This window comes from Staurois parvus, unplaced genomic scaffold (assembly GCF_062004578.1).
Source record: "Staurois parvus isolate SC_StPar_1 unplaced genomic scaffold, SC_StPar_1.0 ptg000365l, whole genome shotgun sequence".
In the NCBI taxonomy this organism is placed as follows: domain Eukaryota; kingdom Metazoa; phylum Chordata; class Amphibia; order Anura; family Ranidae; genus Staurois; species Staurois parvus.
The window spans coordinates 1,689,562-1,703,682 of record NW_028318161.1 but is presented as its reverse complement, the minus strand read 5'-3'; the positions used below and the strand labels follow the sequence as shown (position 1 = coordinate 1,703,682).

The 14,121-nt window shown below is 39.5% G+C and overlaps 1 protein-coding gene across 2 annotated transcripts in view; it reads right to left on the bottom strand.

The window, feature by feature from the left end:
• Positions 1 to 14,121, bottom strand: part of ARHGEF9 (Cdc42 guanine nucleotide exchange factor 9) — a 490,351-nt gene that overhangs the window by 134,221 nt on the left and 342,009 nt on the right. For both annotated transcript variants that reach the window (XM_089685190.1, XM_089685191.1), the window contains one exon: positions 1,503 to 1,694. In XM_089685190.1, the coding sequence (XP_089541316.1) occupies positions 1,503 to 1,694 (192 nt within the window). The remainder of the gene's footprint in view (positions 1 to 1,502; positions 1,695 to 14,121) is intronic.

Below are 14,121 nucleotides of genomic sequence, written 5' to 3'. Positions count from 1 at the left end.
CGTGGAGCTCTATATCTATTATGAACTTTTATCATATATATATGTCTTGTTTTATTTATTGAGGACTATTTATATTTTACATTTTATATTTTTTATTGTTAGCGCTGCACTTTTTTCACTTTACATGTCTTTTAGAAGGTTTATGGTTTCCTTTACTGTGCATAGCTGCTGATTTATATTGAGTGCTCGCTGAGTTGTATATCCTTCTTACGGTTTTATCTTACGCTAGATGTTGTGGTTATTATACTTTGTATTGAAGACAAACTGCTTGAAATAACAGCAGACAATTTACTGACCACTATGTTAGTTTTTTTGGTTTTGTAATTACTTGTCCTCAAATGTATAATCTTTCTGTTTACTTGATGTGTAAAGACTAGATTTACACTGATCAGCCACAACGTTAACATCACTGACAGTTAAAGTGATTAACATTGATTATCGTTGCAATTGCAACTGAAAGTCAGTTGGATATATTAGGCAGCAAGTAAACATGCTGTCCATGAAGTTGGTGTGTTGAAAGCAGAAAAAATGGGCACTGCGGTATGTTGTGTATGGGGCTGCATAGCCACAGACTGGTTAGGGTGGCTATGCTGACCTGAGTCAATATTAGATAAAAAATAAAAGAGCAAATTTGATAAAGGCAGGTAACTGTGTATGGGCATACTTGTATAGCCTCAGATTTTATAGACTGTCTGCTTTGTGTGCTTGCCCATAAGCATGCACATACACACAGATGCATATTAGTAGTTAAGAATGAATCAGTACTACACATTATTAAATTCTGAATGTGTGCAGATCTGTCCAACACCATGCCTTTTATGACTCATTACCTGATCTGCATTATTCTCCGGATTTCATACAGCTCTGCATGTAATTATTTAGGTGGAACATTTTGCAGACTTTAGATTCTAGTCAAAGTCTAACTAAAAGCAAAACTTTACTTTTAGTTTAGAGTGGATAATTGGTGGTCTAGCTTTTCTACATAAGTATTAGATATTGCAGTGTTGAAATGATCTATTATACCAAATAACTGTTAAGTTATAGTCTGTGCAAGATTTTGCTTGGCTTTATTGAATCTTACTGTTTATCCACTGTCTACCATGCCTACCCATCTACACCACATATTTATCTATTCTGCCCTTGAGCCTCACTATCTGCCCTAACCTTCAACCTAAAACTGATTTTTATTTTTTACCGTGTTTCAAAATTGTAAGTACTGTGTTAGTGGCCAAGGTCATTTGTCCAGCATAGCCCCATGCTTTAAAGTAAATGGTAACAAGAAATTGCAGGTTGCATGATTCCAGTATGTGCAACAATACTTAGTTTTCAGCAGAGAACCCAATTAATCCTAAAATTTAACGGGTATGTCAAGTAAAACCAAAATCTCTCATGGTCTCTGTGTGGTCTTCCCTTCCTGTTCTCTCTCCCTGTGCACTTCCCAGGTCTGGTAATGATTGACAATGAATGTCTTTATAAGACAAAACTTTTCATGTTTCTCTTACCTCACAGATATCTTTCAAGTGTTTGATGTAATGTCTTTCTGTGCTCATGATTTCATTGATGACATTGGCTCTCATCTGATCCCGGTTCTGGAGGGTTCTGCCAATACACAGGCAATCGGAACTTGGGTCCAAATGCCCATTTTGCACTTCGCTGGTGCCCTCCTCCACTCCATCTTCCTGATTTACCCACAACTGAAAAACAAACCAAACAGTTTTATGAAGAAAATATTTAAGTCTCAATAAGCAATCTTCTAGACTATCTATCTATCTATCTATCTATCTATCTATCTATCTATCTATCTATTTATCTTTATATTTATACATGTACACAGTATATATATATATATTAGGGATGCACTGATACCGGCATCAGTGCGTATACAGATTATTTTCATGAGTACTCTTGAAAATGCTCCCGATACCTGAAACCGATACTTTGCGGTGTGATTTACATCATTACATAATGTATGGATGCAAATTGCACCGCAAAGGATAGCATACAATTTGAACAGAATGCAGTGGGTTTCTGTCCAAATTGCATGCGGTTTCCCCACTGTTCCTGTGTGAACCCAGGCTTGTTCACACAGGAGCAGTGCGGCAAACCTCCCTACAGCGATCACATGCTGTCACAGAAGGAAAAGCTGGGAATTTGAAATCCCTCCAGCTTGCTCACCTTTCAGTGCAGGGATAACAGAACAGGCTAGACGGCTTTTGATTGGTCAGCACCATGACAGTGTTGACCAATCAGAAGCCGTCTAGCCTATATTGTCAAATTCCCAGACCTGTGAAGTGGCTTTCCCTCCGCTCCTTGGAGGGATGACAGTATGGGCTAGGAGGCTTCTGACTGGTCAGCACCATCATAGTGCTGACCAATCAAAAGCCTTCTAGCCCATACTATCATCCCTGCACTGCGAGGAGAGAAAGACGCTTTTCTTTGTGTGATAGCATGAGTTTGGTGCAGGGAGGTTTCCCGCACCGCTCCTGTGTGAATTCAGGCTATGACAAGCCTGGGTTCACACAGGAGCAGTGGGGAAACCACACGCAATTTGGACAGGAATGGCACCACATTCCTGCTCTAATCGCATGCTATTCTTTGCGGTGCAATTTGCATTCACGCATCTTGTATTGACATAAATCACACCACAAACTATCTGTACTCAGTATGGACGGGTACTTGACCGAAAGTATCGGTACTCATACTCACCGATCAAAAAAGAGTATTGGAGCATCCTTAATATTCATAGAATGTTGTAATATATATATATATATATATATATATATATATGACATCTACATTACAAATTTGCATATATTACAAGTATTATTTTGTATGTATAAAAAATTTAAAAACAAGTATTCTTTGTAAATGATAGTCAATAGGAAAGCATTTTGTATATATTTTGCATATGTTCAACCTCTAAATCAAAGTTGCCAAGTACAATATAAACATGTTGCAGAATATGCATGGCAGCCTTTGAAGAACAAGCTCTATGCATAGCTATGCATAATAATGCACAATATTGGCTGTCCCATACTCAAACACTAGCCAGCAACTGAATGGTCATTTTTCTTTTTTTCAATGCACTACACATGTGCAACTGTCAGACATAAGAGAAGAGAGCAGAAGAACACCTGCATGGTTAAAGTCTACATTATATTTGGTAACTCTGATGAGAACGGATGAGAGGTTCAATGCAAAACATATAAATAATCCAACTGGGAATGAAAAACAAATACTGAAACTGATATACAAAAAGTTTAAAAACTGGAGTTTGTTGCCCAAAGCTACTATTTGCTGTTTTTGGCAACAATTGCATTGTTCTAACTTTCAGTTTTAATACATGTGGATCAATGCATGTAAAGTCAATAATACAACAAAATACACTAGGCACTATTCAATTTTGTAACTTTGCGTTCCTTGTAGAGTTTTTTTCTTATCCCTCTAATTTAATATCTTTATATCCAGTGAAGTGCAGCGGTTCATTTTTTCTAAATCCTTATGAATAAACACAAGAGGTCACTTTACAGACCATATTCTTCTCCCAAAATAATGAGCTGCTTCTTACATGTTTCATGGCATTGCAAACACTGCACCATCTTCTACTATTAATTCAACACTCTAGATGGTTGGAACGTTCTTAATGGGAAGGTCTGAATATTCAGTAGTCTCAGCTCAAAGAAGAAACAATCAGTCCTTTTCTTCGAACACAACGTAAGCCAATCTCTGCTTCACATTCCTGCCAAACCCACTCAAAACACACACAATGGTTTTCCAGTGTTGGAGCCAAACCACAAGACATGGGGTCACCAAACATCACATCTGGATTGTCCAGTCAAGCACCAATTAAAAGAAACTGTAGCTAAAGAAACATTTAGACTGAAATGACTAGCTTCCTTTTAAAAATGCTGGTTGCCTGGCTATATCTAGCTTAAATACTTCCTGAGCTACTAACTACCAAAATGTAGGCAGCAAATGAAGATGAAGCTAAGCAAGAACTCCTGATCTGTGCAGTCAAATTATTTAATGACTTAAAGTATTAAAGCCTTAGATAAGGTTAGGCAATTAACATTCTTTACTAGTGGTTGGCATTGTCAGCCCCCTTATTTCCCCTACTATAGGTTTCCTTTCAACCCCAACTCCATGCCCACCGTTCCTGAGCTCAACAATTTCTCAGAAGGTTTTAGGGATAACAAAGTTGATCAGTTTGTCTGCAATAAGACATATATTCTAATTCATCAAAGTGTGCTAATTTAAAAATATCCTAGTTAGAAATTCATCTATAACTTCATCTTTAAAAATAAAGTGACTGACAGGCTATGCAGACCATGAATGACACAGACTGCAAAATAGCATAGATATATTTATCGATGATCCTTTATGTGTAATCTACAATGTTCAGTAATGTTGAGGCCAATATTGCATTTGGCAAATTAATACAACGTGAAAAATTGGCACACTATATAATATTTTCCTGAAACGTTTTGTGCTAGAAAACAGCAATGTTATTACAAAAAGATTTAATTAATTGACATGCAGTGCTACAGAATAAAGTGTCTATATCTGTCCAGCATTTATATGAGGTCCCTGACTAATGAACAATTTAAATGACATTTAAGTAATTTAAGTTTAAAGTAATGATCTGTTAAAATAAAATATTTTCATGTACAAATGTCAAGAAGGGCATACCAGGAGACAAGACGGCTCTTCTGGATGGCGTCCTGTGCATAGGTACAGGCTAATTAATGTTCCATTACATGTATGTAGAAAATGTGCACGTGCTCATGCATGCACACATCTGTTGCTTGCATTGGCCAAGTGGGCTATTTAAACTGAGCCTATGCTTTGCTTCAATGCTGCCTTGTCTACAATATTCCTGTGCATACCTGCAACCTGTTCCTCTGCAAATGGCTACTGTTATTGACCTGGCTTGTCTTGACTACTCCTGAACTCCACCTGCACTGACCTTGGCCTGCCTGTGACCTCACTTCCGTGCCCTTTGCTGCTGCTCCATTGATCTGTTACCAACTTGTCCTGTATCATGGAAGTGGAATTTGTTTCTCCTAGTTCAGGCCTCTTAAAATATAAACTTCATAGGAGTGGCTGCAGGGAAGAAACAAAAGACTCACATTTATGCACATGCACCTAAGAGTTAAAAGCATGTGACCAGTACAGTCAAAATGTAAGCCATCTAAGCCTTCCATAGTCCTTCTATACTCTATGACATTGTACCTGAAAATATGTTGCCTATAAATTGTCCTGAGGGAACAAAAAACACATGTTGTAAAAGCAAATTTTTTATTAAAATTCATACTTCTTATTTTGGAAGAAAAGTACCTCCTTCTTGCAATGCATAAAAATGCTGCTCTCAAATGTTTCATAATCACGTGGGCTAGCTAGCCTTGATCAAATGGAAACCTGAGCATTGTGGTTGATTCATTAATAGAGCATGCAGATTGTTTTCTTCCTAACCTGAAAAAACCCTGTTTGACAGACTTTAAATGAAAAGACAGGCACGGTGAAAACACTTTGCAACACTACCATAGTTGACAACTGTCCCGATTTATCCAAGACAGTTGTGGAATTTTAAAGCCTGTCTTGACATGGCTTTGTCCTGGGCTCCATCATCAAAACCAAGGTTGGTCACGGACAGGCAAGATGAGAAATATTTGGGGCATGTGTTCACACTGCAGTGCCGCCGGGTGGTGTCACAACATATCAATGTTGGGCACAGACCCCTTCCACTACCTCTTCCCTCAGCAGCTGATGTTCTTGAGGCAGTGCTGTAATTGGGGGACTAACTAAGGCTGAGAACATCCCCAGCAAAGGTGGAGCCTGTGTGGCTTGCAGTTTGATTGAAGATGATTGCGCTCAGTTTGCCTGCTGCTCAATGCTGATGCAGGTGTGAGGCTGCAGTAGGACGGAGGAAGATAAGTGCTCAGCAACAGATCATAACTGGGTCAATGACTATACATGTCTGCAGACAGTTCATTACAGACGGCTATGGGCAACAGACTCTGTCAGTCCCTTACCCTACAAAAATCCAAGAGGCCGAACTGTCTATAATGGATTATTGTACAATGTTATAGAAGCGGCTTCTAGAAGTGGCTATTTTGTCATAAACCAACGTCATGTTGGGGTACTAAGGTAAAATGGCATCAAGAATAAAGGTCATCTGGTTGTCTCATGTGGCGGTATGGACTGGGGGTTGTTGTTATGACCTATTCTAATACTCTGTGTAATAATCCAGGCTGGTTGGAGGACTCAGTTCTCTGTGGCCAATGTATTTTAAATGGTAGCTGTGATAGCAGATTTATTTATTATTGTGTGTTTATTGAGGTCAGAACCAGTTGGCACACTGTATTTGAAGTGTATATTGTCCCCCGGCTATCAACCATCTTTTCATTTTTTTTCTAACCTGGATACATGGTAGCTTTGTGCCACACAGACAGGTTCAGACATATTTATAAATAAGACCTTCCAAGTCCTGAGGGAGATTTTATATCAGAATTGTTAAACTACCTTGGGCCTGGTTTACACCAGGATGCACTGAAACTAATACATTTTCACGTACTGAGGCACAGTGTGTTAGACATCCCATTGAAAATGAATAGGCTGTAAAGCTCCTCAACTAGGGTTTCCGCCTGTCCAGGATTCACCTGGATAGTCCAGGTTTTGAATCATGTGTCTGGGTTTCAGTCTGCCTGAAAACCAGACACATCATTTAGACTGGACTGTGGCTCCCCACCCTGACAGGAAGGGTGGTGGGGGCAGCATTTACTAGAACCGATTGGCTGTATTTTCCTCCACTTGCAGCAGCTGAAAGCCCACTTCTCCTCCTCTTCCTCCTGCCGCTATTCAGCTGCTGCAAGTGAAGAAAAATACAACTGATCAGTTCTATGCCGCCACCACCTCCAGCCCTGTCCTTTTCCGCTGCCGACTTCCCTCCTCTCCCACAAGCTGCTGCGGGGATAGTTTCAAGATTGAAATTTGTAATTTATCAGCACTTCCTTTTCTGAATGAATACAGAGAGTGATCGCTACCAATCACTTACTGTGTTTATTTATAATGAAGCATAGTAAACTGACACCAACCACTGCCGTACTGACACCATCCTCTACCCTGCTGACACTGCCCACTGTCCTATTCACACCAACCTCTGCCCAATTGCTACCATCCACTGGCCTTCTGATACCAACATCTTCCTTACTGACACCATCCACTGCCCAACTGACACTATCCACACACCATCCACTGCTCCACTGACACTGTCCACTGCCTTTCTGACACTAACCTCTGCCCTACTGACACTGTCCACTGCCATATTGACTCTGTCCACTGCTCTACTGACTAACAATGTCAACTTTTAGGTAGGCCAAGTTCATATTTTTACAGTGACACTTTTTCTTATAATCAAAGCATTCTTTATGGGTACAAAAATGCTTTTTTTTTTAACCATACCCTGTTAAACCCCTCCCACTGTTAACACAAATTGGTCACACCCACTGTTCACTGCGAAATGCTACGTGCACTGCATTACTTCTCTCCTTGGGGCACCTGAAGGTATCTCAGGTCTTTTACATTCCTATAGTGTATTCTATAAAAAAATGCCATGTGCTGCTAAAGTGTTTGGGTTTAGCTTGGAGAAAAGGTGCCAACCCAAACCTTAAAAACAAATGGCACAAAACAAAGTGCTACATTACCGCAGCACACTGGTGTGAACAAGCTCTTAGTTTAAACTTCAGGTAAGATTACATTGATGGATGGTTCACAGACCAGTTTACTATTTGCTAGTGATAAACATTTCAGATATACTGTATCTTTGCATATTTACCTAGCTAAGTGGATGTAAGAATGAATTTACAAAAGCAAAATCTAGGCACTATGTACAGTATTTGCCAGCAATGATACATTATTATGTTAATGATACCATTCTTGTAGAACCACGCCCTTTATAAATGTATGCCCCCCCCCCCCGTATTTAAAGTACATGCCACCTACAAAGGCTTTCTGGACACTCAGAAAAAAACTGAAATGTTGGCAACTATGTATTACTATGCAGCAAATAGGAGTGTCCTATACTGTACATATAAATACTGAAATCTATAGATAGAAATGAGAATTTTAAAATAATAATACCTATAATATTACTTAATTATTCTTATGGTTTTTGCATGTATATAGGAAAATATTTTCTTCAATTAGCATGCAAAGATTGCCATAAATTATAACTGGGCCAAGTGGAACCCTGAAAATAGTGATGTCCTGATGTTTCAAGGCTTGAGAAACAGTAGCCATGGTACTACTGTAACATGGAAAGAAAAAAAGCTAGCTGTCAGACTGCGTTCATCATAAGTGGATGAAGAGCGCAGGCCGCTGGGACCAGAATACTGCAGCTGATAAGCACTCTCTGCGGAGGAGAGATATTCTCACCACCACATTCAGACCTGAGTATTTTCACTTTGCGATTACGGCACGATTTGTATTCATTCTTACAGGGACCTTTTCCATGCAGATTCTCACTTCCCTAAACTTTAGGGGAAGGTCACCTCTGCAGATCCTTTTTTACATACTGTAATGGTAGTATTGAATTTCATTTCATTGTTTCAGTTTGTTTAGGTGGATTTAATAAAGGATTGCAAAGTACTAATGCTTTGTTTGAGTTGGCATATTGGCACAAGACAGGTTTCCCCATTGTAGGGACTTATTACGGTGAGTGGGTTTTGTTATGCAATGGCTCTCACGGCTGACAGGTTAATCTGCCAGTTATGACTTTCAGAATATTTCTGCTCATACCTGGCATTTTCACTAAGGAAAAACCATCATGGAATTCCTGTCCTTTCAACCAAAATATTCAAACTAAAATTAAATCAATGAGGACAGAAATATAGGTGCTGTCACCACTGATCTGTGTTTAAAGATTCAGGCTCCAGGGCTGTCATTTTGATCCTGACTTTACCATCTAGTGAATCACTGACCAAGAACAAGTATTCAGCCAGTCTAATCTAAAAAGACTAAACTATTATCCTGCATGCCAAAAGAGAGACTGTACCGCTCCAAACCCCTAAAACAGCCTCTTGAGAAGTCCACTGCTCTGGGTGCAGGTCTCAGAAGCTTGTCTAGCATGGAATGTATAGCAAAATCCAATAACAAGGCTGCATGGCATGGAAATCTCACTGGTACGTTTATTGTATGAGACTGGCTGTTGACACAGTCCCTGCCCTTAGGCCACATCACTCCAACATGTTTTTCCACTCCTAGGGCTTAATCATAGAGGTACATGGGAGTAACATGTCAGACAGGTGTGGCTTAAGAGCAGGACTGTTTCAACACGAGGCATGTAGCCGCGGCTTTGGATTTTGCTACTATCCTGCATGTTGGTAAAAATCAGTGATTTTCTATGAACCAAAGGTAGGATGAGGATCTTAGTGGGAAGTTTAGAATCTGTCCCAGATTTGTATTACTGTCTGTGACCCCACTTTGGAGATTCCCCTTTCTGTGTGATCACTACAGTAAGAAGAAGGGAAAATCTTCCCCAAAGGGACATAAATGCCAATAAAAAAAATTCAAGAGAGATTTTAATTGTTTTTACACTCTACCCAAAACTATAAAACCAAAAAGCTTTGTCAGGGCTGTATTATAAAGTTTTAATATGCTGTTGGATGCCATATCCTGTCTGCATTATTTTCTGAACTATCAGAATCCACCAATCAACACCTTGTGCATCTGAACCTATCAGGCAGAATAAAGTTTGCAAGGAATCTGAAGTTGTCCACCATGGGATCAGATAATGAAAAATGTAATTTAAATAGGCTAAGGAGATCAATCATTTTATATAAGATATATTTAACCTTCAACACTAGACTAATACAGCCACCCAGGTCATACATTCAGATGACCTTTCTGTACAGCTATTAATACAGCTTGAAAACCATCAAAGTAATTAGGTTCCTTAGATAAGTAGAATTACCTTGGATACTGCATGCAGAACCCATCTGGGAAACCTAATTTTTACATTCTCAGAATCAATAGATTCCATCATTAAAATACATTTTGAACCCAATAAAAATGTCTGCTGGTTTCAGAAAGAAGTAATAAAGCGTGTTAAGCCTTTGCACATAATCCTGTCTGATTAGGTGACAGAGCAATTTTTTTGTCTTCTTTTGACTTGTTACTTAATGACAAGACAGCTCACTGTCATTCACTCACCCATAGCTCCGCTGCAGGAATCTCACAAAACGCGATCACAACTAGCCTATTAACCCTGTCACTGATACACAGGACACCAGCATCGCACAGTGTATCAAAATGACAGTACAAATGGACTGAGTTTAGACACCATGTATGCATTTCTACTGACACTATTAATAACAATTACTTCTTTATACAAAGACAAATACAATAAAACACAGTGGCTAAATGGTTAGCACTTCCATCTGGCAGTACTTGGTAGGGTCATTGGTTCAACTCCCAGCCACGGCACCACCTTCCTAGAGTTTGCATGTTCTCCCTGTGCCTTCGTGGGTTTCCTCTGGGTACTCCTGTTTCCTCCCACACTCCAAAGACATGCTGGTAGGTTAATTGGATCTTGTGTAGATTGTCCCTAGTATGTGTATGAATGTAAAGTTAAGGACCTCAGATTGTACGCCCCTTGAGGGTTAGGGACTGATATGAATGTACAATATATATGTAAATGGCTGCATAAATTGACAGCGCTATATAAGTACCTGAAATATATAAACAGAAAACTATATTTTGGATAGGATATTCCAGGTAGAAGCTCATGCGTATGAGGAGAGATATTCCTCTAAGGGTTTTGTTATCATTAGAAATCTCAACTTTAAAAACAAGATAAGTTCTTATGTAACAGCACAAATTTACATTATAAGGGATATCAGCCAGTTATTGGTTCCTTTACCATCCCTTATTATGTGTTTTCATTCAAGAAACAGGGCTGAGAGAGTACAGTGTAACTGCAAGAACTGACAATTTTCTTCCTCGGAAGTGCCAATGTGTATATAAGGTATTGACATTAATAGATCAAACGTGCATTTGAATTGAAGCAAATGAATGACATAATTATCCTATATTGCACCACTCTAGCAGACCTTGATAGACTATGCCTAGGAACAGTCACTTGGCTGCAGTTCAAGCTCTGCTTTTTAACACTAAAGGGTACATTTTCTTTAAATTATATAGTCTGCTTCATTTTGCACAAGACATGAATTTATTCATAAAGACATGTAAAGTTTCTGATAGATCTGCTTTATTCTTTGAAGTTTATGGACCATTTTATGGACTTAATGACTCCGGGGTATTTACTGATTCAGACTGGCATTGAACTCTTTGGCCATACATTGATGAACAATAGGCTGAAATAAAAATTGCTATATGAGAGTCTGGGATTACCTTGAATATGTTGCATGCCTAGTTAAAAACCATTAAAGAGGAACTACATTGCATCTGAGCAGCACAAAACAAAAGCACTATTTTATTCACTTTTAATATTCGCAGCAAACTCTCCCATCCATGTTACCTGTCTCCATGCTTTATTTGGCTGAGAAATCACTTTGAAATACACCTCTCTAGCATTTATGACTGTGACAGATGAATTTACTATTATCCTGAATTTATCCTCATCTGCATTTGTATTTATTTTGTATTCTTTATTTTGTTTTTGCTGCTTAATAGAAGTTTTGGCACATCATTCCAATGCTCTGCTCATTTTACTTTTCAGTATTCAATTATCTGTTGTTTTATATATATTCAGTATTTCTTGCACTATGTATAATGCTATGAACCCTTATTGTAGTTTTCAGATGTATTAGTTCTCACAAATAGACAGTGCTAAAGGTAATTTCCGTGTTTTAACACTTGCGATCTACATCTTTTCTCTTACTTAGTTTTATTACATTTTATCCCTTAATTGTCCACACCTGCACTTAATGATAGCCCTCTTGCCGTGGGTTGTTTACTCCTCAAGCTGTGTCTGCCTGTAGGAGGAGTCCCCTTACTCCTCCCCTTGCTGAGAGTATAAATGGCCTACATCAAGATGGCGTCCTTAAGGTCTGATAAGGGAGCATGCATGCTCAGAACGCCAACCCCCGCTATCACATGACCGGAAGTGATGTCTCAACCGAGGGAATGCCGGAAATTGGAGGACATGCTGGAAACCACCAGCACCACTGCCAGATGCCGGTGACCACCATCCATCTAGAGGCTTCACACTCCTTCACTACAGCGTATGCTTATTAAGTTACATGCACAAACCTACCTATGCTTTGTGAGTGGCCTGTATTACTACACTTTTTATTAATTAAATTGCTTTTATACTGCACTTAGGGGGTGCCACCTCTTTCTTCCTGATCTTGCAGATGAATTTACTTCCTAGAATCTACAATCCATCTGTCTTAGCTGAGAAAGCCCCTTCTTCCCTCCTGAAGACTCCTGGGATGTATGACATCATTTGCCTATGCATGGAAACAAGGAAGTAACTGAAGAAATGTAAAACAAAATTTAAAACAAGTAAATATGATATACTCCCCGATCTATTTACTAATGCTAGCAGCACAAGGATTAAAAAAAGTCATTGGTGAGTGAGAGAGCGAAGCCTAAAAAGCCTAAGTGCAGCCAAAATAAAAAACAGAAAGACCAGCAGAAAAGTCTATGCCTCCCTCCAACACTTAATACACCTAAGGGGCTGTCACATAATATCATCAAAATAGTCCAGTTACGTCTGCCTTTTCCACTCAGATACTCTATTCTTAGAAACCAACCTACAGCTTTAATGAATGAAACACGATCTTTGAATGGAGGATGGGTGGAAGACTGACAGCCCTTCCATTCATAGATCCTGTTTCATTCATAGAAGCTTTAGTGCTACATCTATAAATGAAGCAGTTGGGTTGGAAAGGGCAGGCATAGCCAGGCTCTCTTGCTGAAAGCCTGTGATGGTCCCTTAGTTGCAATAACCCCCATTACCCCTGTTACACTGGAAGATTACAGGGGTGGGCATGGACAGAAGAGGTTTTCTAAAAGAAGAGGTCTTACTGCCTACTGGCTGCACTTAGGCTTTAAGGATGGTCTGTTATCCATTATTTAGGAAACAATACAATATCTGAACACTGATTTAACCTACTCTTGAAGGTCTCAAATGTTGCTTGCTATAGGACTTCTTATTGTTTTGAGTTTATTCTCATTATTTTATCAGGCAATAGAGTCAATCCAGGCACCATTATATAAACTTCTGCATCTAAACCCATGTTTATAACATGCCTTCCAGCCAAAACTATATTGTTTCAAACAGACCAGAGAAAGGTTAGAAATTGAACTTCCCATGTTGGTAATTGATATCATATGGGGCAAGAATAATGCCCTTAGAGAGATGATGTGAGCACAGACAAAGCATTCTGTGTGTGTTTCCCATACCATGTGTGCTCTCTGCTGCGGGTGACAGTATAATCCTAATGACACTTCATACACAGATCACAAAAAGGCTGTGCTTTTGCCAGCAACAGATCACATGGTACCACAGTATCATACAATCTGGTGCAGTGCATTTTTTAAAAGTATTGCACCTTTAGTGCAATCCAGTGCAATCTCAGCCCTTTCAAATGAATGGGCTGAAAATTGTACTGCACTGAGTCGCACAGGGATCACAGAGGAACGTGGACCATGTTCCTGTGAGATTCAGGTCTGAACTGACCCTAAGAGGACTGCATTTTGGAAAGATTTCCTTATCACTTCCTGGTTTACCTAAAGGACAGTGATGGTTTACTAAAACTGGAGAGAGAAAAATATGGTGCCACTTTCCATGGTAGCCAATCAGCTTTTAACTTTGGCTTGTTCAAAAGAGAAGTTTGGGGGTTTTTTTCCCCCCAAATTATACTTATCTAGGTGGATGCAGCATCGATCTGATGCTGCATCTGTCCCCTGCCGACTCTAAGTGTAAGAACTCACTGATCAGATGACCGCTGACCTTTGAATTCTCACCACCGCTGTGAGCAGAGAACGTTGGCCGTCAGTCACCGCTGTCTGCTCTGCCCCCTCCCTCGTGTCACTGGAGCGCTGGGCTGTGGAGGGAGAAAGTGATACCAGGATGAGCCAGGTGCCGCTCCAGAC